The sequence below is a fragment of the Cyprinodon tularosa genome, unplaced genomic scaffold (genome assembly GCF_016077235.1).
Source record: "Cyprinodon tularosa strain WSP-4 unplaced genomic scaffold, ASM1607723v1 ctg142, whole genome shotgun sequence".
Lineage (NCBI taxonomy): Eukaryota > Metazoa > Chordata > Actinopteri > Cyprinodontiformes > Cyprinodontidae > Cyprinodon > Cyprinodon tularosa.
The window spans coordinates 1,393,686-1,418,883 of NW_024038243.1; the positions used below are offsets into that span (position 1 = coordinate 1,393,686).

The following is a 25,198-nucleotide window of genomic DNA, read 5'->3' on the forward strand; positions in this document are numbered from 1 at the left end:
CGTTGGATGCATTGCTAGTTTACGTAATGATTGAATTTTCCTTCCTGAGTAAAAATCTATTAACTTATCATCTTACTTTAAATACTCATCGGCTCAGAACATCTGAGGCACATTCAGGCCCTGAATGATGGAGTTGTTTTCGGAGCATTGACCCAAATTCAGCCATATTTTTATTCAACAGCACTTTAGTTTGTTCCTTGGTCTTAAATTCATCGTAGACTTAAGATTTGTCAAGTTTAACTGAATGCTGAATATGGACGGCCTATGGTATAATTATCAGGTTTCTAAGTTGCAAAAGAGACTTTAAAAATAGACTTGATCTCTTCCATCAGGATCTGGAGAAAGTGCTTGAAACGGCTCGGCAGGAGCTGCCTGAACTGCAGGCTCGCTGTGCCGCTTTGGCTGCACAGCTTTTTTCCACAGAGAGGGAGTTAGCCACCAAACAAGAGCAACTTGATGGAGTACGGTGAGTTCAATCAGCTGCAAAAGCGTCTGTGATGTTGTGAAGCAGGTTAAAGGAAGTGTGGTGTAAACAGAGGATGTATTCCTCTCATTGCTGTGAGCGTATGGGGGGGGGTGACACACATTTCTTCGTGTCTGGCTCACCTAAAGCCATTTGATAAGCCCTGCATAGTAGATGTGCTTTAAAGGAGGGGAGAAGGGAAACAGGGCAGGCTTTCACTAAGCTTTAGTCGATATTATAGAAACTGACAGAACTGTAGAAGCTTTAATGGTAATCTCTGTCTTTTTTTTCTTTTACTGCTTCATGGTTTTAATGCCAGAGACACCCTGACATGTCAGTCACCCTAGAACTACAGAGTTTGACGTTTGTGGCACTTTCAGTGACCTCATCAGTATCTAGGATCACTTTATCCTTATTGGTGTTGCTGCTTTTAAAACCCCGAGAGTCGAGTGATAAGACAAAGTAAATATTTTCACTGATCTTCACTGAGTTTTTTAATTTATAAAGTATATTCACAATCCCATAAAATGTTTTCAGGTAAGTGTATTAATTGTCTGCTTTTTTTTATCTGAATTATGATTTATATCAGAGAGAAGAAACCCACACTGACTAGAAGGTTTTTGTAGAATAAAATGGAAACTTTAATTTGTAGGAATCTTGTAAAAAGAAGCTTCTTTGGTTGAACATTTCTGCAGCAGGTTCTACAGCCTGACTCAAGACTAAAGTTAGTTTTTTCTGCATTTGTGTTTGCAGGCGTGATTTTGCTGAAGTTCAAGCTCTGTACAGACAAAGCATGGAGCACGCAGCAGATCAGAGCCGCCTGATCAAGCAGCTGGAGGGACTCAACCTGGATACCCAGAGAGTCCTGAGGAACCAGGAGGAGGCTCACTCTGCTGACACCACCTCCTATCAAAAGGTATTTTCATGAAGCTTTCCCCCAATAGAGCGGCGTTGTTGAACAGTCCTTAGCCATCGGTTCGGATCTTCTACAAACTTCCATCCTGGGAGAGCCGATCACATCTTGGTGGAGATAAATGCAGGAGGTCTTGACGTCTGCAGCAGTCTGTGGACTGCTCCGTCTTTCTGAAAAATACAGCAATCAAAGCAGCACATGAAGATCAGGCAGTAAAAGGCAGGAGTCAGACTAAAACAACTCATTCTGTGCATTTTAGAACAGTTACAACTGCTTTAATCTTTCACATGTTTGCACACTTAAAGCAAGATCATAAGATTAGCTCGAGGGCTGGGAGAAAGTTGAGCCTCTGAACATTGAGATGGATGAATCCTGCTATTGCTGGCAGCAGGATTAAGGAACTATATGATGGGCAGGAGGAAGAACCTACAATATGTAGGTCTTCAGGGTGAGAGGAGGATGTTGATGTCCAACAGGGGGGGGGGAGAGGGTCTCCATTGATCTAACCTGAAGCTTCGGCTATATGCTGTAGGGCAGAGGTCACGGATTAGCAGACCAGGGTCTGGATCCGGACCCACCTGCTGGCTAATCTGGACCAAACCTGATTTAAAACATTTATAAATTACTGCATTTTGTCCGACAGCAGTGTCTGACTTCACTTGCACCCCTTCGCCTGTTAACATGGTAAAGCCACCAGAGCGTCCGGCACCAGGCTACATGTCATACAGATTAGCCAATGAGCTGCTGTCAGTCTGGGTCAGAATTCAAACTTCTGGAAGTACTTTAAATAAAAAAATATTACATAAGGTAAAAAAAATGATGAGTTTTTTTGATTGAGAGTTATTTTCATTTGTATGTGCTTTACTGGAGGCGTCCATGTTTGTCAAATAACACTACTGCCACATACTGGTTTGTGACGTCACGGTGCGGTATCGGCTGTTGATCAAGTCCCAGTGCTGTATCTGGTGTTTGACACAACGCGCTATTATCCAAGTCATCTTGAAAACATTCTTCTTCCAAATGTTGGCTACATATTACGTGTTTTTCTCTGGCCAGACGTTTGATGGTAAATCGAACCCGTCCCCGGAGGATCATGAATCGGAAAGGTGAAATAACAAATTTTTGTTTTATTTTTTTAATGATTAACACTAGATTCATGAAACCACCGCGAACATATTAGTTTTGGTATAATTAATGATCCATTGATCGTTCCTTGCTGACCGGACTTTTCCTTTAAACAACCACAAATTGTCTTCAATCAGAGGCTTCTCCAGATCTGGTGGAAGACAGACCGCTACAGAAGATTCTTCCTGCCTACAGCTATCAACACCTACAACACCTGGTTACTGTAACATTTCATTTCCCTTTGGGATTAATAAAGTATTTTTGAATTGAATTGAAGGTTTGGAGTGTACTGGATCACTTAGCAAAACGTATCTTTTTCCAGTTTTGATAGCCCATTTACATAATTTTACCAAAAAGCAGAACGCTTTAGGAAACTCCGAAAAAGAGAGCTTTACATTCTCCACACAACCATTCAATCAAAATATATAACATTTATAATTCTGACCACAACCTGCAGGACTAAAGCTCATGATGATCAAAATTAAACCAGCCTTCTAGATTAGAAGAAAAAATATCACTAAAAGACAAAAGCAGAAGTCCAGTTGGGTTTATTTCTCATATCCCGGATCCTTGTGAATAAACACCATGTTATAAATCCTCCAGTCGTCCATATAGGCTAATCCTATATGCTTCCTGCTCAGCTGGGACATTTAAATCTGTTTTTTCCATTTAAAGCTCTCCTCTCCTGTCGAATTCTTTTAAGCATATATTTTATGCATCTATTATTACCAGAAATTTATCCCAATGGTTTAATCTTTAGTTCCTATGGAAAATATGTTGTCTCTTTAGTTCCATCTGATCTCTGACTGGCCCCTGTCTCCCATTTCCTGTTTGTTCACAGCTCTACAAGGAGCTGAGTCAATGCTACCAGGCTCTGGTGTCTAGCGATGCTAAACTCCGTCAGAGTCACCAGGAGCTCCGCACCCAGGTGGTCCAGAAAGACGAGCAGATCTCTGAACTCCAAGCTCAGCTGCAGAAACAACAGGAACAAGTGCAACTCCTGCAGCATCCCGCTCGGCACGCGGCTCTGTCAACAAACAGACAAACCAACCTCAAGGTAGACTCCTCGCTGAAGGATAACCTCTGCCACTCAACTAGCACCTGTAGCGTGATGCTTTAAGTAGCACATGATTATTCCTCTCTCTAAGCAGCACTGGATGTTTTTCAGTGGTTTATTGTGATTGGCAGGTGAGCTGGTTTTCCTCTGGCTGGTGTCTGAACGTCATCCCTCCCAGAAACCTGTATTACCTGACCCATCCCAGCCTGGCCTGTAGTGGTGGTCTATAACCAAGAATCTTCCTTTGATATCGTGCCGGCTCACCCTTGATCTATCCGTCTGTCTTTGCTCTGCAGCCTTTTATGTCAGTTATCTGATCCTCTCTCAGACCTAGGGACACACAGACTCTCTGATTTACCTACTTTACCAGTCTTCTTTATCTTCCACCTCCCAAGTAACTTTAAGTCCTTTTAACACTCTGGTCAGAAAAGAAAGACAGAAAAGAGGTGATTTGAATTGAGGCCAGTTACGCTCTTCAAGATGATGTTAGAGTTACAGTTCTACATCTGTCAATCGGCGGGGGTTTGACTTCACTTCTGCTCCTTTGAAGCGTCACCCCAAGGCGATACACACCTTTAATAGCATTTAATGATATGGTGATGGGGGGGCTTAGACCACCCAGCTGGCTTAGAAGAGCAGGAGTGGTGTCATACTTTGACTGTTTCTAACTTAAATACTTAAATTCAGGCAGAATATTTACACATTTGAAGTAACTGATGGAAACAAAGATTCACTTGCATGTCATGGTGATCAGCACAGCAGAAGGAGTCAGGAATGATATTATGGCTGCAGCTATAGATTATTTTATTAATTTATTAAATGTATATTTTGTTTAACAATCAGAGACAACTGTCCCTAAATGGTGTTTTTTTTAAAGGGACTGAATGAAGTGAAGTTAAGGACAGATAAGGAGTAATGGATGCAGAATTTTTTTTAGAAAATAGTTTTTTAATGCGTTTATTTTTTTGACCTGTTTTTCCTCCCACACTGTTTACATTTGATCAGTGCTGCACTTCAAGAAATGGAAATATCATGATAGCTGTACAAAACAAAATTCTGTTTTCTCTACACTTTGTGTGTACAAAACAATAATGAAAGTTGTCTAAGTCTGAACAAGGGAGTATGAAATCTAATTGTTCCATTGTTCACAACCGTAAAATAACACTACTTCCACGTCCAGTTGAGTGGAACTGAGGTGCAGTGAACGACTCTGAGGATATAAACTCTGTAGCGATACCTTCCAGCGGTGCTGCAGTCAGAATCAGGTAAATAAAAACTTCTGATAGGGCATAAGTACCTGCAGCATCAGACACCTGATTAGTGAATTTGTGTTTTAATGTTTTCAGTAATTAAGCTCCATGTGAAAGTGTAACCCTGTGAAAAGATTCCTAAACTCACCTCTCTCCACATAACTGGTTTTCAAATTGGGGCTTTTGATCAGTTTTCTTGTCATAAGCCACAGGAAATTGTAGCTTTTTTACGTTTTAAATGTCTTTTTAAAGGTTAGTTTTTCATACATTAATGCATTTATGTATATCCAAAAGGCAAATTGAGATTTTGACCAATACCATGTTTTTTCTTTAAACTGACACTGTCAGTTGTTATGAAATCACAAGACACAATCAATATTTTAATCTCATCTTACAACACCTGTAAAACAACAAAAACTTTTTGGACAACTACTCTCAAATATAAACAAAAGTCTAGTGGACTTACAGTGGGTGATTTTTCCGGCCCTTTACAATGGTAGATATGATCAGTGGATAGGGCTGAGTATTGTTAAAAACATTTCGGTGCCGGTACCAATACCGATACCTTCACTTCAATACCCGTTCCTGAACGATACTTTTTTGGATACCAGTTTTATAATAGCAATTTGAAGAAAAAGAAAATTATACAACATAATAAAGTACAAATCTTGAGTTTTTTTTTAAGCTCTGATTTTTCCATTTACATTTTTCATCTTACATAAAAAAGAAGGAGAACAGTTGCAAACAAGTCAGTGTCTAATATTCACTGTTACATTGTGAGGACCTTTTTACTGAGCAGTTTTTCTTTAGAAAAATTAACATGTCTGCTTTCTCAGGAGACAAACAAGCCCCTTGAATTGGATTCCTACTGACAGCACACCGCTGGTATGTGGGGGTCTGAGCGGCTCCGACAGAAATAATATTGGAAGGCAGGATGGTACTCTGGATGAACTGACTGCACTGATTAAGTTTTCAGGTGGATATTCTCACTTAAAAACAAAATAAACTACTGTATTCCCACTGATCACAGCAAATATAGCTGCAAGGCGAAGAAAGGATAGAGTAGCTCCGCCCAACGTGATTTTGCTGCTTTTGCCGCGTCCGGTGTGAACGCAGCATGATTCACTCCACTCTGACTTTACACTGCCCACGGGCTGCTGACAGGAGTATGGTCGCGGCGGCTGCGGTCCGCTCTTCTTGCAGTCAAACACCGAGCAACTTTCTGCTCTTAAATTGTTTCCGTGCACAATGTATTGCATTCCGCACTATTAGCATCAGTCTTAATAAAGTGAAGCCACACTATTGACCTGGGGGGCATTTTAAAGACGTCCGTATCAGAAGTGATATCAATGTATAAATATCACATTAGGCTCCAAAAGACAGTTTCAATAGTTTTAGGGCTGAACGATGTTTCAAGACATAGTCATCTTTGCTGTGTCAGTGAATGCACCACACGGAAGTTAAAAATGATTGTTTGGATGTATAATACTAAACCTCTTCATCCAGACTCTGGGATTCCACTTTCTAAATGAAATACAACCTTTAACTTTAATCTGAAATGTTGACTTTGCACAACAGAGGGTTGTGCAGATTGATGAGACGCCTCTGAAAAACTCAATGAATATTGTAGTTTGTAAGATTAACAATTGTAAGATGTGTAAGCGTAACTAAATATTTCAGTCAGTTTTTTTCTATCTACTCTCGAATTTCTTTAGGTCAGGAAATAACTTGATGTACTTCAAAACGTGTAAGATGTAAAACCGAACAGTGTTTTTTCAAGTATTCATCTATTTGTCTATACTGGATTGTGGAGCCGGTGCCTCCCTCTAGCTGTCTACAGGCGGGAGGCCGAGTCACCTCTCCCTCACAGGAAACTTAGCCCATGTTGTCTTTGAACAAAGAAGTGGCGTATTTAAGAAATAGAAGATTGTTTGATGGATTGACAGATTTTACATGTCATTTTCAACATCAGACTTGTGCACACTGTCTGATGACCCTGAAAGAAAACATACTCTCTATATTCTGTCTCCTCCTTGATGTATACATGTTACATCACACATACTTCATGCATATAAGATCCAGTTAGAAATGAGAACAAAAACATAATTTGAAAGAAGGATTCTTTAAAATCAAACAAAACGTTCAAGTGTTGGTACGTTGGACAGCAGTGTGAAGAGGACTGCAGCGTCTGATACTTACCATCGTTTACAGAATTATAAGCAGGCTCAGGGTGAAGGCCACACAAATAGTTTATTGGACACTGCAGGACGCAGCAGTTTGCATTAGAAGTCTCCTAATCTGCTCTAACTCGATTCGGTTGGAACGGCATCCTATCTCAGCTTAAGATAACATTTTCCAGGAGTCGTGCAATATCTCTCCCTCCACAGACAGTAATTATTTAATTTGATCATCGGTTGATATTTTCAGAAATTGCTGCCCCCCAGACTGTGGAAGTCAAAAGATATCAGCTCAAATGTTAAGTGAGTTACAATCAGCGTATCTCACTTAACCCGGTTAATTAAACTAGCAGTAAAGTCTAAATGGTTCATTTAGTCGGTAATTAAATACAGTTCTGCAGTGTTCCCTCAGTAATTAATACTACAGTACATTTAGAGGAGATGCAGATAGTGTGTGGATGTGTGTTTGAATCGGGGCTAAGCTTCTGCATATATGTTGTTAATACACTGAATATCCTTTTTGGCTTTTTGGATTCTGCTGGGGGTCGCAGGGAAGTGGGCCCTCATTCGGCTGGTGTTTGAGTGGGAAGGGCCATTTTGAATGGACACTACTGTATATATAAAGCATAGCAAACATTTGTAATTTATTAGGAAGAATAACTAATTTATGGAGCCTAGGTGGAAGTTCAACTGAAGAAACTGATTGCTCTCCTATATCCACCCGAGACACAGCCAATCAGCTTTGAACCACACCTCCACGAAAGCCAATCAACATCCAAAGTTTATCTTAAAAGGCCTCCGATCTGCAGTGTCAGCTCCTGTGCACAGGCGGTGGTTGCGCTTTGTGACTTCATTCAGCCTATCCTGTGTCACCCCACCTCCAGCCCCTCCTCTACCTTCGTAGCTTAAGCTTAATTTAGAGTGTCATTCCTCCCAGACTCTTACCGCGTTCCCTGTCTCATCTCAGCCAGTCCAGTAGAAGACCGCCATGTTGAGCCTGGTTCTGCCAGAGATTTCTTCCAAACGGGGAGTTTTTCCTCTCTACTGTTGCTTCATGCTTGGTCATCATGGACAGGTTCTCTCAACCTGTGTTATTCAACTGGACTTCCGTCTTCCAGGTCCCTGATTGAAGCTCTAGTATAAGCTCACCCGATCCACTAGATCTCCCCATTAAGCTCAGCAGACCATCTCGCTAACCAGCAGTCTACAGACTGACCAACTTCATCTATCTCCACTCCACCACCAGTTTCAGGCCTGGGGGGGAAACAGCCCAGTTCTTTACTCCTGTTCATGCATATCTATCAAAATTAAGCGCCATGTTTCCTGCCGAGGTCTGAGTGCCAAAGACCAAGAAATTGTATCAATAATTTTCTCCTAATTGTCTTTTCTCTTCGTGTGAGTTTTTCAGATTGAAATAACAGTAAACTAGAAATGAGCAGTAGATTAGTTTAGAGATGTAGCTGCTGTTGGCCTGATGTATTTTTAAACTTTTTTTTTACTTAAATGAAAAGTAAATCCATCAGGTATCCCGAGGTGCAGTGTTCAGTCTGGAAGGCTTTGTGTTTCCCTCTCCGTAATTTCACTGACAGATTGTATGCATGGTGGTGGGGGTCTACCGGGCGCTCCTTTCACTAAAGGAGCGCATGCCGGAGCACATAATCGTAGATTCTTTAACAACTTCCCTGCGAACACCTGTTAAATTTCCAATGCTCAGATTGTTAGGGCAGATTCCATTTTAATTTTAAATGTTTTTGGTGAGAGTTACATCGGGGCTGATCAAAGTGGTGATCACAACAGGAGAGCAGACGGGAGACGCAGGCCTCATTTAAATACGCACCGGAGCGACTGCTTTGAACACTCTTCCCACAGTAAACCTGGACGAGTCGGGGGAGAAAGAGGGGGAGAAGGGGAGACTCAAATAAAACCCAATGCGAATTATACTAACATGCTATGCACATATAAAAGTTTTGTATTTGTTTCTGATTTACCCTCTTTACATGGACTTAATTACGCTTGAGCCTTCAGTTAAATGTGTGTCCAAACAAAGACTGGTGTGTAAACAGATTAAGGGTCATGTTAACTAGTTAGAGACGCCTCTATTGGGCAAAAATAAAAATAATAGATGGCACAAGTGAACATTTTTTAATCACAAATTTCTCAAACTGAAGAAAAGTATTTACAGTTGTCAGATTTTTTATTTTTTTTTGGCAGCTAACAGACCTGAGCAGTGATTAAAGACTGACATTAGAATCCATTACAGACCCTGGGCTTTTTGGACGTAACACAAGCTTTGTTGGTAATAGTGTGGGCAGTCGTTCAAATCTGTTAGATGCTCCTATCGTCTCTGGAACAGAAAAGTAATGCCAGCATGTTCACTGAGAGAAATCTTACTACAGTGAAATAAACTAAGAAAAACACCACAGAAACATAAACTATTTATTATTGCTTAAATTACTTAATGAATCTGTAATGTAGTAAGGTAAGGATTAGGGATGCATCATGCTGGCTTCCACCAACCTCTGCTAAAGTCTATGTCGGATCTAAATTTCCTTTAAATTCTGAAACACAAACAGTTTTATTTCTATAAACAGTGTCTTATTTTAACAGCCGATATAAAAAAAAAATGTCCATTAATAATAAGATGTTTAGTTTCTCAAGTAGAAACCTGACATTTTTGAGCACAGTTAACCATCAGAAAATTTGTTTATGTATCATGTGTTTGAGCTTTTATCTAATTCTTACTAAACTAATGAAGTTTGTCTAAGACAAACTTGGCGATCCTACCATTGGGTAGTTGCCCTCCTGGTGTACTAGCCTGTTTCCTATTAGCGCCTCCAGCATCTCTGCACTAGGCTGATAGACACAGCAAGCCTTCTTGCCACAGCTTGGTCAGGTACTGTGATCAGGTACTGTGATCAAGCTCGCATTGATCACAAAACCTGAGCCACTTGTGTGTGTTGTAGTGTCTGTCTCATGCCACCTTGAGTGTGAAAGCACCACCAACATTGTAGCAAGAGGTCTGTGGTCCCCACCTGCACCACCACTCCTTTATCGAGTGTGTCTCGCTAATTGCCAATAATTTCCACCTGTTGTACATTTGCATCTGTATAACAGCAGGTGAAATTTATTTTCAGCGTTTCTTCCTAAGTGGACGGTTTGATTTCAGAGAAGTTTGATTTGACTGAAGTTAAACAGTGTTGTTTACTTTATTTTTTTGAGCCGTGTAGTTCCTACCGTCATCAATAAAAGTTCAGGTGTGGGTCTGTCTGCTTGAAACCGGGCCTTCCTCCAGAGTGGGAGACGCACCGACGGCGCGGACACCAGCGGTGTGTTTTACAAGCTCAACAGCTCTCATTAGATGAGAGCCTCCATGTAGCACAGCCAGCCTCATTAACGAAGCACAACCATGTGCTTCTGCTGCTGCCGCTGCTGCGGAGAGCCGCGCTCACTCGTTAGAGCAAAGCCGAGCGGGTCAAACAAACTGTGTGGGAGGACTCAGGGCAGCGTAGACACAGAAAACATCCAGCACCCCGTGTGCTGTCCCTTCCCTCCACACAACCGGTTAGCACCAATGCTCATGCATATATTCACATGCACATTCTTTGAAGAAACACCATCATGAATGTAAAGTCCACCTGACCCGGTCGGGAGCACTCACCCCATCGCCCTCCCTCCTCGAGTCGGGCTGATCTCTACTGTCACGCCGTTGGTTTCTGTGGAGGTGATTGAGCGAGTGCCTCTGTGTGTTTTTCTCTTTGTGTCATGTCGTGGGTAAGGGGGGTACCTCCTGATTATAGCAGCTCCATAATTAACAGTGATCAGATTTGTTTTGTGGCATAAATGGTGCATGTGTAGAACATTAGCCCTGGCAAGTCTCATTTCGGATTCAGCTCAAGGGCTCGGCAGCAGACGGGTCACGAGCTTCAGGGAGCTCAACCACCAGCCTCGCTCCATATGGTCTCGCTTGCCGCATCCTCACCAGCAAGGGCCACGAGTGCCAGACAAGATCCCCTAAGAACCTAATCGTGTTCAGTAATTACCGAGAGCGGCTTTTTCTCTTTTGCTCCCGCCCTCAGACTCATCCTTTCCTCCGTCCTTTTCTTCACGCTCCTGCCTGTCTTCTTCTTCTCTTTCAATCACATCCTCTCCCCTGCCTGAGAGTTGGATTGTTTTTATATTTCCTCTTTCTTTGTCTTTCTTCCTCACTTCAGGTTTTTATGTTTTGAGATAATCAAAATTAGCAGATAGAGAAAGATTGAATGAGGAAAAGTCGCACACTCCCACATCGGTTAATTTTTAAATTGCTTTATGTGGCTGATACTTGGTCCTGCTGCCTGCCTGGAAATTATAAATAATTGTAACAGATGCGCCAATATGGCCGGCCTCCAATAAACGAGGCCCCAGATAATTTGACCAGCCCCCTTTGACAGGCCAATTTAATAAAACATGAACAAAATCTTCCTCACTAATAATTTATCATCCCCTCTCCTCCCATTTGGTTAAAGTTGATTACCCTGGCAGTTAACAAGGTCACGCCCAGATGCCAGCTTTCTGATAATGCAATCAGGACTTGCTGGAGAAAAAAAGGTGATGACATCCTGCGTAGTCTTCTTCGCGACCTCCTGTACCGCCTTATGAATGCCTTTGTTTATCTAGAAACTTTTGATGTGTTACTGACAGCAGCTCCCTTTTTTATGTTTTTCACACTTAATCAAACACTTAAGAAGAAACAGATGCAAAAAAAATCCAGGTGATGAAGTAAAAATGTACAGGAGTAAACATTAATGTCAAAGTCATTAATTCACTAACAAAATACAAATATCTAAAACTCTTTAACTGTCAAACACTTTACAGAGTGAACTTTATGAAAGTAATTTATTCCGTGCAGCTTAACTAAAGTGGGGGTTGGAAAGTAGTAAAGTTGCATAAAAACAAGACTAAAACACTAAATCTGATATTTAACATAGATATTTGACAAGAGAGCGTTCTGACCAGCTGTCTCACTGTGTGGTGTGGAGGCTGCAGCGCCTCAGACTGGAAGTGAGAAGAGTGGTGAGAACAGCAGAGAGGATCATGGGGGCTCCTCTTTTCTTCATAAAAGACATTTCATCCCAGCGCTACGTGTCCCGAGCCCGTAACATCATCAATGACCCCTCACACCCCCACCATGGACTGTTCTCCCTGCTGCCCTCTGGGAAGAGGCTTTGCAGCATTTAATGCATTGCCAGCAGATTCTGCAACAGCTTCTTCCCCACTGCCATTAGACTGTTAAAGTGTTGAACTCTAAACTGGACTCTGCATCACACTTGCACAGAGATGGGAAGTAACGAAGTACAAATACTTCGTTACTGTACTCAAGTAGATTTTTCTGATATTTTTACTTTACTTTACTACTTATTTTTGTGGCAACTTTTTACTTCTACTTCTTACATTTTTACACAAATATCTGTACTTTCTACTCCTTACATTTTAAAAAATTGGCTCGTTACTTTAGTTTTGAATCATTTCAATGGAGTTACCCTTATTATTTTTCACGACATCAATACCAAATTCAATCTAATTGGATGAGAATCTACGTTGCATTTGACGCACCACTACAAGATGAATCGACAGATTCGGTGGTATTCATTCACGGTAAATCATTGCAGCTTGGTGGCGGTGGCGTTAGCATAGTAGTATGAACGACGAGATGATTGAAAATGAACACAACAGAGATCTAGTCCTATTGGCAGACATCCATTTAAAATGTAGGCAACGGCATGAAAAAAGTGGTTTCTACTTTTACTTTTATACTTTAAGTAAATTTACAAGCCTGAACTTTGTTACTTTTACTTGAGTAAAGAAGTTTAATCAGTACTTCCACTCAGAGTATTTTTTAACACAAGTATCTGTACTTTTACTCAAGTACGGAAAGTGAGTACTTTTGCCATCTCTGCACTTGCATCATCATTTTGCACTACCAACGTGGCTGAGGCTTTTATAATCCTTTTAAATAGGATACAACTCAATCTTATACTGCATTTTGCACAATATTTATGTTGCACTGCACTGAACATTTCTATATTAATGCACTTTTGCACCATTATTTTTTTACATGATGATCTCTGCTGCACTTTAAATGGTAACGTTCATTCCACTGTTGTAAGCTGCTCATTTCACAGTTGTAAGCTGTAAGTAACGTAATTTAGTTTTGTATACACTCGGTGTATACAAAATGGCAATAAAGTTTGTCTAAGTCTAAGTTCTCTCCTGGGTCTCTAACTTCATCACACAGTCCAGAAACTTGATTGTTAGGTTGAATAGTTTTTGTAAAAGAAGAGTAACGGACAATAAATATACAAAGTAAAGCTTCCTTGCCAGACCTTATGTAGTTCTAGTTGTTAAACATTCAAAGTTATTTTGCTTGCTGCTTGTCATCCAGTCAGCAGGCATCATATCATTAACTAGATGGGTAAACTTTAAAAATGGATCCACTTTAGATCCTTATCTAAGATCCTTCATTTCCAAAGAGTTGACTTGATTCTGTCACTTTGCAGGTCCAATCCGATCTCACAGCATTGATCCATTATTACCCAGACTAAATCTCATGCTAAGCCATGCTGATGCTCTGTATGCACTGATGAAGATCCATCCATCCTTGATGGACAGCATTCTTTAACGCAGAAAGTAATGCTTCCTTTCAGCATATGTACAGTAGATCTGCCCCTGGACACATCTATACACAGCATATCAGTCTGGTAAAGAGCTGGTAGAGCTCGATTTTAATGCCAAGATTAACAGGATTTGCATCATCAGCTTTTAACCAATCAGATAACTACTGATGTGACTGAAACGTGACATGCTCTGTTTCATAAATGTTGTAGTCCGTGAAAAATCCCGTAAACGATTTCTGCCACTTTTGTCTATAAAAATCTGAGAATCTGAGGTGTGCTCTCTACTACATTGCTGATTCTCTGTTTACACCACCATCTTGCTCTTGGAACCGTCTTGGAACTATGTCATTTTATCACGTATCGCAAATGTTCCAACTAACTTCTGCTTTATTAGTTTTTAGCAGTGCATTGTTGATAGTTCGTGTTAGAATTGATGTCCTCTGCTGGTATCTTTTAAAAAATGCTACAAAGTGGATATTTTTTCCAAACAGGATTTTTAAACTGATTTTTTGTTGATATGATGGTAATAAAGATCTCTCTTCAAAATTAGGCCTTGGATCAAGAGGAATTTGGCTAAAATATTTGTGAAAATTGAAGTCAGTTTTATTTTTTATTATATTTTATTGCTTTTAAACCTTTTGTTCTAGTATTGTTTTCCTGAATTCAGCCAATCGCAGTGTACAGTAACACATGTAAACTGGTGTTTTAGGAAGAAATATTTGCTGATTACTGATCCCAGTGGGGAAGAAAAAGAAGAAGAAAAAATCTGGATTTTAGACCACCATCGGGGTCAAAGTCATTTCGGTGATATCACTCCCAGCAGTATAACTGGTTTCCTGTCGTTCCTCTGGCCCAGTGAGGAATCGGTGCTTGAATAGCACCAGCTGTCTGGTGTTAGTTCCAATGCTTTGCTGGTGGAAACACAAGAAACGATGCTAGAATAAGCACAGAGGTGGTTTTAGGACTCAGATATGTTTACTTTTTCAGAAAAAAAAAAACAGTTCTTACTGCACATTTCCAGAGTTATAATCACTATTTATGAAAGTGTTTGGCACTTTCCAAATGTTCTACTTTAACAATCTTTATATAATACCCTAAAACTTCCCTGTTTGGTCAAATTTCTCTCTCAGCTGTTTTCTTTTCGGTTTCCACACCCAATTAAATGTGATGTGAAGTCTCTTTTGATGAAAAAATAAATAAAAATCAAAAAGCCTGTCTGAATAGTTGTTTAGCTAATACAAAGTTCATCTTCTGTTTTCTTCCAGGCCGGAGCTACACAGCTAAATGCTGCCACTCAGTCAGACTGGGCCTCCAGTCAGGGTTCAGATCCAGGACCAGAGGACATAATACTCCATCGGCGATCCACCAGCAGTGTCAGAAGACTGCAGGTAGGCCAATGAACACTACTGGCAATTACAGCAGAGACAGCACGTGGGTGAGCATGCCCACTCGATTTGCTCAGCTTAGATCAAAGCCGTGAAGGAGGGATACAAAGAAAACGGTCTGTTTAGAGCCATGTGATTCATCAGATCCAGCCTCTGCGAACCTTTGTCCCAGACTTCCCCACACACACACACACACGCTCTGAGGCCCCTCCTACTGTGACCGGGCCGGCGTGTGCTGCTGGTTTTACGCATGCCTTGGGCTCAGACACCAGCTAATTTACCGCTTCAGCAGTACATTATGAGCAAAAAAAGACGCTTTTGATCTTCTCAGTATCCCTTTCATAAGTTTGGCAGGACAAGTTTCTAGATGGCCTCACTCACTAAGGGATGGCCTTAAGAAACTTTGCCTGATTTATTCACATGTCCTCATTATGTCTTCAACGAAGCCACTCTATGCTTCTTTTTAAATGTTTTTCAAAGATAACGATGCCATCCAACCCATTTCACTCCACCTGAGCTTCCTATCATGTTTCATTTAACTTATGACACATCAGGTTTCCTGATACTGAAGCATTTCATTAATGGATTGGTTTACTTTTTTCAGCTTGTTTGACCTGCATGAAGAGGTCTATGATCCTATGCTGTCTGTTCACTGCAAAATCCCCAAATGAAAGCTGCACACCTAAAATCGACTCCAAGCCTTTTAATCTGCTTAATTAGTAATAGCAAAATGAAGGAAATGCTCACACCTGCCAATCAAGTAGCCTTTTCAAGTCTGTTGTCCAGTCATTTCTGGTCCCCCTAAAAAGAGGCTGAAACAAGTTAAGGAGATTAAATCCCTAAACCCTTCATTCATTTAGAGTTTAAATAACCTCAAATTAAAATTGTACATATGTCAATTTTTTCTCATTTGAATATATTTTAGCAAAAAGAAAAAAAAAAAACTCAACCAATTTTGTCACTTTCAGATATTAGGTAGCTGATCTAACCGCAGTGGAACTCATAAATAGGCTGTTCTTATCAAATCCAATTACCCTAAAGAGTTTTTTACCACATTTTGTCAAGTTATATTAGTGGCACATATGGGAGAATTATCCTGCCATAATGCAAGAGCACATCATTTCAATTTGAGAAAAGAATTTCCTCTTCTTGCACTCAAAACTTATAATGCTCACACTCAAAACATGCGCTCCCTCTCAAATATTTTCTCTTCTCTCTCAAATCTTTGTTTCTTCTCTCAGATTTAATGCTTCTTGCACAGATATTTTCTCCTCTCACTTGCCTCCTTCTCTTCGTGCACAAACGGTTTTGCGAGTCTCAGATACGCTCGCAAACCCGTAGGCTCTGCTTGTGGATTTTTTTTGCTCTCTCTCGGATTGCAGTTGGATCGTTGCCTACCAACCTTTCCAACCAACAGAACGACAGCATCGGAAAGGGTGCGCTTGTTTAATCCTACTGAGTGTGCCTGTGCTACTACGCCACTTATAAGAGCGTCAGCTGAAACTGCTATTTACAGTAGTTTTGTGGCTGATTGTTGTTTCAAAATAGAAAACCTGGTTTCATTTCTTAGTTATGCCCTGGATTTTGTAGCGTTTGTGGACGCTACGTCGCTACTTGATCAAAGCAATAACGTCACTACTGGAAAGTTACTTGATAAATAAAGCAGCGACGCTACGGTCAAGCTACTGGAACATGTAGTTAAACTAATAGCTTCGCTACATGTAGCGGCGCTACTGCCCATCACTGTATATATATATATATATATATATATATATATATATATATATATATATATATATATATATATATATATATATATATATATATATATATAATATATATCTGAACCACTTGAGTGGGTTGTAGAGTCCGTCTCATCTTACCTTGAGTGTGAAGCACCACCAACATTGGACAGTTTGATTTCACAGAAGTTTGATTTAATTGAAGTTATATGGTGTTGTTTTATGTATTCCCTTCTTGTGTTTTGAGCAATATACGAATGTAGACACATATACATCAATGCTGATGCAATACACTATCAGCATGACTTACTTATCCGTATATATGTTAACTAAAGCCCACAAACATTGCAGAAATAAAAACAGTTCTGCAAAGATCAGCATTGCATAGTAAAAGACTAATATTTTTCTCAGAAACTGGGAAGAAGTAGGTTTATTTAAACCAGTTATAAAGCTTAGAGGAAAATATATTTTTCCAGTTTCTTAGATTGTCTTTGTCTGCAAAAGAAAATCAGTTTAATCATCTAATAGTCATAACAGAAAAAGTAAAATAGGCCATCAATACGAGGCCAGACTTTTCTAAACCACAACAACATGTTTTAGAAATACTATTCTACACTTAATTCAGTGTAAACTACAGTTTATAATTGGTCATCTCCTCTTTAAGGATAAGCTTTGAATTTCCCTTTTTGCCGTCTGGGTTTTCCCTGTTGAACTGACCGGCCAAGCCAACTGGCCTGCCACTTGTCAGGGATATGCAGATCAATCTGCTAATTGGTTGCATAAAGTCATTAAGGCTGAGCTAGAACACATGGTTGGTATCCATGCAGGCATGTTTGCAGAACCTGGCACTCCAGGTCGCTAGAGTCAACTGTAGCCCCAAGGCAGGTGTCCAAACATGCTTACAGACATGTAAATCAGTGTTATGGAAGAGATTTCTGAAATAAAAACTCCAAACAGTAAAGTCAGATTTTAACAAGTTCAGTCTTGTTTATACAGACCTCTCAATGGCTCAATGGTCTGTGCTTAATTAAATTCTGACCTTGGATTTTCATTTTTGCATGATACAAGGAGTCCCTCTAACTTTGAAGACATGGAGCTCTTTATGAGTGCAACTTGTAAAAAATCTCATCCAACATCAGAAGCATTTCAACAATTTTTAACAAGTCAATTAAGAAAAAAAGGATAAATACATTTTTCATAAACGCTTCCTTCTTTTACATTCTCTTGTTTCGGGAGATGCCTTTGTCATTCCCATATGAAAAATCACATGTCGATGATGCAGCACGTCATGCTGGGGTGTCACTTATATTAAAGTGTGCCATGTTCCAGAACTGTAACATGAATGGGAAAAAATGTCTGGACGATATTACAAAAATCACGATAAATTTCTCAATTTCAGTCAATTACTATGTAGTTTCAATATTTATATTAACAAAATAAAAGACTGTAAATATTACCCGCTGAACATTTTCATGACAATTATGCTGTAATCATAGTCTGTATAACATATTGAAATGTCAGAAAAGTCATATAACCATTATTGAATGACATTATATTTTGATATATATTGTTATTGAAATATTGTCCACCACTAGAACCTCTTAGCTGCCCCAGCCTCTCACTCCTAACCTTGATTTGGCCATATCTAAGAATCCTCTCAGATTTATTGAGCTGGTATTGCTGGGCCTTGCGCATCACAGCAGTGCTAGTTATGTTCTGTGGCTTATGACAGCCCCCACTTCACACCTACTCAAACTGCCATACCACCTGGGTTCTTATATACTAGACCTTTGCAAACTATTTAAATCCCTTGGGCATTTTTCCCTTTTTGTCATCTCAAAGTCATAAATTGGAATATAGATTGTTAGGATAATTATAGTTGATGATGGGTGAGTTTATTACAGCTTAATATTAGCTGCCTGTTGCGTGTCAGAACTGATGTTTTCCCCAGTACTTTATCTAATTAGGCGTTTTCCTCGGTCTGGCTATATACAGTTTTGTACGTGGCAAAGATTTTACATATCAAGATATGATAGATAACCCTAAGCAACTTCTCTGATCTGAGTAAGATTACAGTTTTTATCAAAATACATATAAGTTATGAAGAGTTATTTAAAGAGTTTGTCCCGACTGATTTCTTTTCAGGAAAACGAACTGCAGAGATAAAGCTTCAAGGTGTAACCACAGAGTCTATCTTTAACAAGATGAAGAAAAAGCAACGCGTTAAAGCAGGAATCCAGATGAAAGGGAAATCTATAGGGTTGAGTTATGAAACGGTATTTAAAGCGCATCAACTAAAAGGCCAGACAAGGAAAGCATTAGAGGCAGATAGGAGCCATGGTTAGAATGGAGGAGCATCAGATATCCACAGCTCAGGTTTGAAGAATAACTGTTTGCTATGAGCAAATCTGTACTTTAAGAAAAATTTCAGAAAAAAAGCTTTGATTAAAAGAAAAGAAAAACCTGGTTACAGGCTTCAGAGGAGTTGAGACTCACCTTCCAGCGGTACAATGACGTAACATTCAGCCAGATGTACACTGAGCTGGTTTAAATCCTTTTTTGCAATGTCGTGGTTTGGGACCCTACTTGTAGTCAGGGGGTCTTAAGATCAGTTCTGGATATAAAACTAAAAGATAACGGCACCATACAGTTATATGAAAAAGTTTGGGCACTGCTATTATTTTTAATTATTTTTATTTCTAAATATTTGGGTGTTTGCCACAGCTATTTCAGTTTGATATATCTAATAACTGGTTAGCACAGTAATATTTCAGTATTGAATTGAGGTTCATTGGACTAACAGAAAATGTGCAGTACATGTTAAACAAAACTTGACAGGTGCAAAAATATGGGCACCTCAGCAAAAAAGAGACATTATTGTTTAGTAGATTTGCCTTTTGCAAAAACAACAGCCTCTAGTTGCTTCCTGCAGCTTTTAATGAGATCCTGGATGAAGGGATTTTTGACCATTCTTCTTTGCAAAACAATTCCAGTTAAGTTAAGTTTGATGGTTGCGGAGCATGGACAGCCTGCTTCAACTCATCCCACAGATGTTCAATGATATTCAGGTCTGGAGATTGGGATGGCCATTCCACAACATTGGAATTGTTCCTCTGCATGAATGCCTGAGTAGATTTGGAGAGGGGTTTTGGATCATTGTCTTGCTGAAATATCCATCCCCAGTGCAACTTCAACTTCGTAACTGATTCTTGAACATTATTCTCTAGAATCTGCTGATATTGAGTGGAATCCATGTGACCCTCAAGTTTAACAAGTTTGCCAGTGCCAGCATTGGCAACACAGCCCCAAAGCATGATGGAACCTCCACCTAATTTTAGTGGGTTGAACAAGTGTTTTTCTTGGAATGCTGTGCCACCATGCATAACACCTTTTCTAAAGACCAAACCACTCAATCTTTGTTTCATCAGTCCACAGGACCTTATTCTAAAATGAAGCTGGTTTGTCCCAATGTGCTTTTGCAAACCTCAAGCGATTCTGTTTGCGGCATGCTTACGGAAAAGGCTTCTGTCGCATTACTCTCCCATACAGCTTCTCCTGGTGCAAAGTGTGCTGAATTGTGGGACGATGCACGGTGACACCATCTGCAGCAAAATGATGCTGCAGGTCTTTGGAGGTGGTCTGTGGGTTGTCCTTGACCATTCTGACCATTCTTCTTCTCTGCCTCTCTGATATTTTTCTTGGCCTGCCACTCCTGGGTCTAACAAGAACTGTGCCTGTGATCTTCCATTTCCTTACTATGATCCTCAGAGTGGAAACTGACAGTAAATCTCTGAGACAACTTTCTGTATCCTTCCCCTGAACGACTATGTTGAACAATCTTTGTTTTTCCCATGATTGGATACACCTGGCTATGAAGTTCAAATCTTAATGAAGTTACCAAATCTATTTTGTGTTTCAGTAAGTCAGTGAAAGGTAGTTAAGGGTACCCAAATCAATAAAATGATTAGGGTACCCAAATTTCGCACCTGTCAAGTTTTGTTTTAATGCATACAGCACATTGTTAGGGGTTAACAAACTTTTTCATCTGACTATGTATTTAATGGTGCCTAAAGGGATAAATCCTTTACTTAGAATATAATTTTTATAATGTGCGTAGGATTAATCCATTTGGGTCATGATCCTGTTCTGGTTCAGTTTTTGTTGGCCACCAGCTAAAAATTTCAGGAACCTCATGTTTAGATTATGTTCGGCATTTATAAACCACTTATAAAACCAAAATGAAATTGGTTGATCATTTTAGCAGACTGGTAAAACCTGGATACTTTTATAAGCCACTGTAATTCTATCACAGTGGCGAGAAGGAATCTGCAGCCCAGCCTGAAAGGAACTCTGGCGACCTTTTTCTGTTCAGTAACTTTTAGATACAACCAACCGGCAGCTTAGTTTTAGACACAATTCTTGAGAGGAGTTAAACTTTTACACAACTCATCATTAACCTCCTCACTTTATCCTCCTCTCCTTCGCTCCTCATCCACTTCTGCCCAAGGACTGTTGGGCATTTAGTCGCATTGCATATTTTAGCCTGCCATCTGGTCAGCCCTCCTTGGCACCGCATGGCGCCTCCTATCCTCTCATATTCATATTCCACTAGCATATTGTTCCCACTGCTTTTGTACAGCATGGCCCCAGCGCTCCTCTGTTTCTTTATTTATTTCTACAGTAGAGACTGGCTAGTGAACTGCACCCCCTCCTAATCGGCAGCTCTTCCAGTTGTCCTATCAAGTGTAACCTGGAGGCCCCTCGTAGAGCAATTAGAGCGGCCTCCCTGCCCACCTCTTGTAATGAAGCCCAGCACATTCTGGAATCTATAGCCCCTTTAGTCTCCCCTAATGGGACATCATTATTGTCAAAGAAACAATGTAAATGGAAATGAACATACTCATTAGCCAGTTGCAGGGAGAAACCTTTGCTGCTCTCAGCTTGCAACTGCTGCTTCCAAACACACAGACACACAGATGTGCACCTCCTCCCTTCAGCTGCTGCTGACTGCTGCTCCGACTCTCTTTATTCCTCTGGCAGCGTGTTTTGTTTGTGTGCGTGCATATGTGCGAACCAGGCAGGGCAATGTTCATGCTTCACTCCAGGTGAGAAGGGAACGGGATGAACACAGATGATTCCATCGTTGGCATTCACTCAGCGATGCTGCAGATGTTAATTGCTGCATGAGTTTGTGAATGTCTTTGTAAGTGAAATGTGCTCAAGTTTTCAGGTCAGTGCTTCTTTGCTCGTCTCTCCCAGGGTACACCTGTGCAGCGGTCCAGGTCTCTGTCCCCAGCCAGCAGTGTGGGGTTGGGAAGTGGGAGGCGGATCGAAGCAGAACAAAGAATCCAGGACCTGGAGGAGCTGCTGCAACTCAAGGTAACTACTAACTAAATATTTTAGCATATAGGGCGCTGTGCTAAAGTCTGGAGGCATCAATACTCTGACAAATGCAGAGGATGAACCAGGACTGTGTTGAAACATAGCGGGGGAATTTAGTAAAAATAAAAAAATACAGATTTGACGTTTAGGACCTTTGTTGATGGAAGAATGTCACAGTGATACAAGTGGTCCCTGTATTTCATAGAACAGTGTAAAAAATCTAAAGCAAACACACACAGACTTACTGACTGATTAAAAAAAACGATCAGCATCAGCAGGGTAGGTCAATGTTGGTTAATTTGGCTTCTCAGAGGCCAACTGACTTCTTTTCTTGGTTCCTAAAGATGTTTAAGCCTTTCCCGTTCTGGACATGGTCGGACATACGAGGCTTTAGGTTACATTCAATACAATCACTCTGTTGGGTTGGTTATATTCATAAATAGATCAACTGAGACACCTGAGGTAAAGGCCCTGGCCGCCATCCAGCCAGGTCTTTGTCTGAACTTTTTCCCTTTACTCAGGTGATAAAACATGATTGATCAAAACAAAGTGGAACAGAACCCTGAGGTGGAATAAAACATTTTAACAATCAAGAGCCTTTATTATCATTATGTATCAATTATATTACAATGTTCTACAGAGAAACATGATCAGAAAGCACTCATAATATACAGGTGTAAAGAAAAAAAGAAAATATGCATCCTTAGAGGAAGTTCTTAAAATATAAACAATTCCTCAGAATAATACATAAAAAATCTTATACGTTAAACACCCTTCTTTAATTTTGTGAAGTAAACATTAGTAATTCTTGTAGACAACATTATATCCTACAAAAAGTCCATTTACTGTTTGCAGAAAGCCTTGTCGTAGAAACAGCAAATGTAAAAACAAAAAAGACAAAAATGCACAAGAATAACTGACTTACAAATGAAGTAGTTTATTAGATTAAAGTAAGTTCATTCTGATTAACTGTAGGTTTATACAGAGTAATACTAGAGGTTTGCTTGAGCAGAAACTTGGATGGATCCAAGTGGAGTGCGTTCAGAAATTATATTACAGTTTTATTGAGGCAAGTTGCTGTTAAACGAAAGCTCTGTGTTTACATCTTTAAGCTTTCTCTCTCCAGTTCTTTTTTTGAGACCAGATCACTCCAGACAAACTCTTCAAATAACACTTGATAATGTATGCATTTAATAACCATGAGACATGACAACCGTTTTTGACAGGAACTTGTAAGCTTAGTCAGACCAGAGAAGTTGTTTAGAGTTACAGAAGGCAGCACTTACAGTGGCCACGATTCACAGTTAATAATAATAATGATAATTGAACTTTATTTTCTCTCACATTGGAGAATTTTACCTCTGCATGTGACCCATCCCCTTGGGGAGCAATGGGCTGCAATTGTTTGGCGTCCGGTGAGCAGTGTGGGGTTAAGGGTCTTGCTTAGGGACCCAGAGTGCAGGCTGCTTAAAGAAGCATTTTATACAACTCCAGTAAGCCGTAATCATCACATCATTACATCATACACATTTGCAGATGAGGAGACATCCATAGCTCCGGCCTTATCAAACTCTTACACTCTGTTATTAGATCAAGGACACTGCTCTCATTTAATTCCCAAATCTTTGCCTTGTACGTAATGAAAATGACTTTTTATCCTGACAGAAGAACTGTCCTAATTAGATTAACTGCTTTAGTTAGTTAGAAAAACATTAGTTCTGACACGCAACAGGCAGATATTATTAGGGTTTAACAGACTTGCACATCATCAATAAGAATAATCCTAACAATGCTGGAGATAAGCTCCCTAAGCTATCTCCTAAATGCAGCCAATATATCTTTGCTGTATGGCGGATCATTGAGGAAGGAGAGGACGTGATGACAGAGAAGTCCACATGTCCATAATATAGTAAAAACAGACATGATGCCAAGAAGCACGGCTGACTGACAGGGCTTACCTCAGATGGTTCACATTATGGAGTTAAGTTTTAGCTTTCTCCTGACAGCAAACATAAGCACCATTTAGAAACACATCTAAACCACAGTCATCCACTTCAGTGACACCAAGTGGCACTAACGTCTGACAGGATGTCAGAGCCTGTCTTTAAGTGACAGTTTACATCTGGGTTCATGGGGGATTACACTCTTTCATACATTTGATTCTATTCATGTTATTTTTATTTGGTTACCTAGTAGGTTCTTGTTTTGTTATATCCCTGTTATATATCTAACAGGGTTGAGTTCCTTCTGGAAGAAACCTGTTTATTCCAGACAAGTGGAAGAAACTGGAAGAAAGATTTTTTTTTATTCTGTGTTTCCCGGAAGAAACTGGAAGAAAGTCCTGTTAATTTTTCCATTGAAAAGTCAACTCACTCCATCTACCAGGCTACATAAGGAAAAATCTTTATGAAAATACACACAGTGGCACAAAAACCCACGTAATAACATATTTAATACAGAAGTAATCTCTTACTGATAGCCTTTAAATGGTAGGAAAACACTTTTTTTTATACTCAGATTCCACCAGTTGGCTTTGTTTCTTTAATTTCTTCTGCTATTTATGCCCCCAACCATCCTGGTTAATAGCTATTCAACCCCACCTCTGGGTTATTACCTGATTTGGGCCTGCTGAAGGCAAAATATTCCCCAAAAGAAACAAAACTTTGCAGTTAATTTGACCCTCCAAATTTTGTCCGGGCGGGAAAATAAACATTGCAACCACCATCCGGAAGAAACTTCCAACCCTGATGTCTAAATATAAAAATGTCAGAGTAAACCACATCTGCTTAAGCTCACTGGTCAGTGTAAATACACCACACATTATGGATATATATAATCATAATGCTTTGTGGTGCTCTTTTATCAGCAGGGAAAAGGAAAAGTCTGAGTGCTGATGAAGGTTCTCAGTCATCCAGGTCATATTAACGATGGAACTAATGACCCATTCATCGGTTTCCAAGCGATACAAGGCTTTGTCTATATAAGACTCAAACTCACTGCGGATCCAGACATTTGAATTGAGAAAGCTTCCTGGAGAGGTGGCGAAACGTC

General features: G+C 40.0%; 1 protein-coding gene across 1 annotated transcript in view; it reads left to right on the plus strand.

Moving 5' to 3' along the window:
• The window catches only part of cntln (centlein, centrosomal protein), a 161,975-nt gene that overhangs the window by 19,015 nt on the left and 117,762 nt on the right, over window positions 1-25,198 (plus strand). Inside the window, exons 6-10 of the mRNA XM_038278586.1 lie at window positions 333-466; window positions 1,217-1,379; window positions 3,343-3,558; window positions 14,904-15,026; window positions 22,025-22,144. Of these exons, the coding sequence (XP_038134514.1) occupies window positions 333-466; window positions 1,217-1,379; window positions 3,343-3,558; window positions 14,904-15,026; window positions 22,025-22,144 (756 nt within the window). The remainder of the gene's footprint in view (window positions 1-332; window positions 467-1,216; window positions 1,380-3,342; window positions 3,559-14,903; window positions 15,027-22,024; window positions 22,145-25,198) is intronic.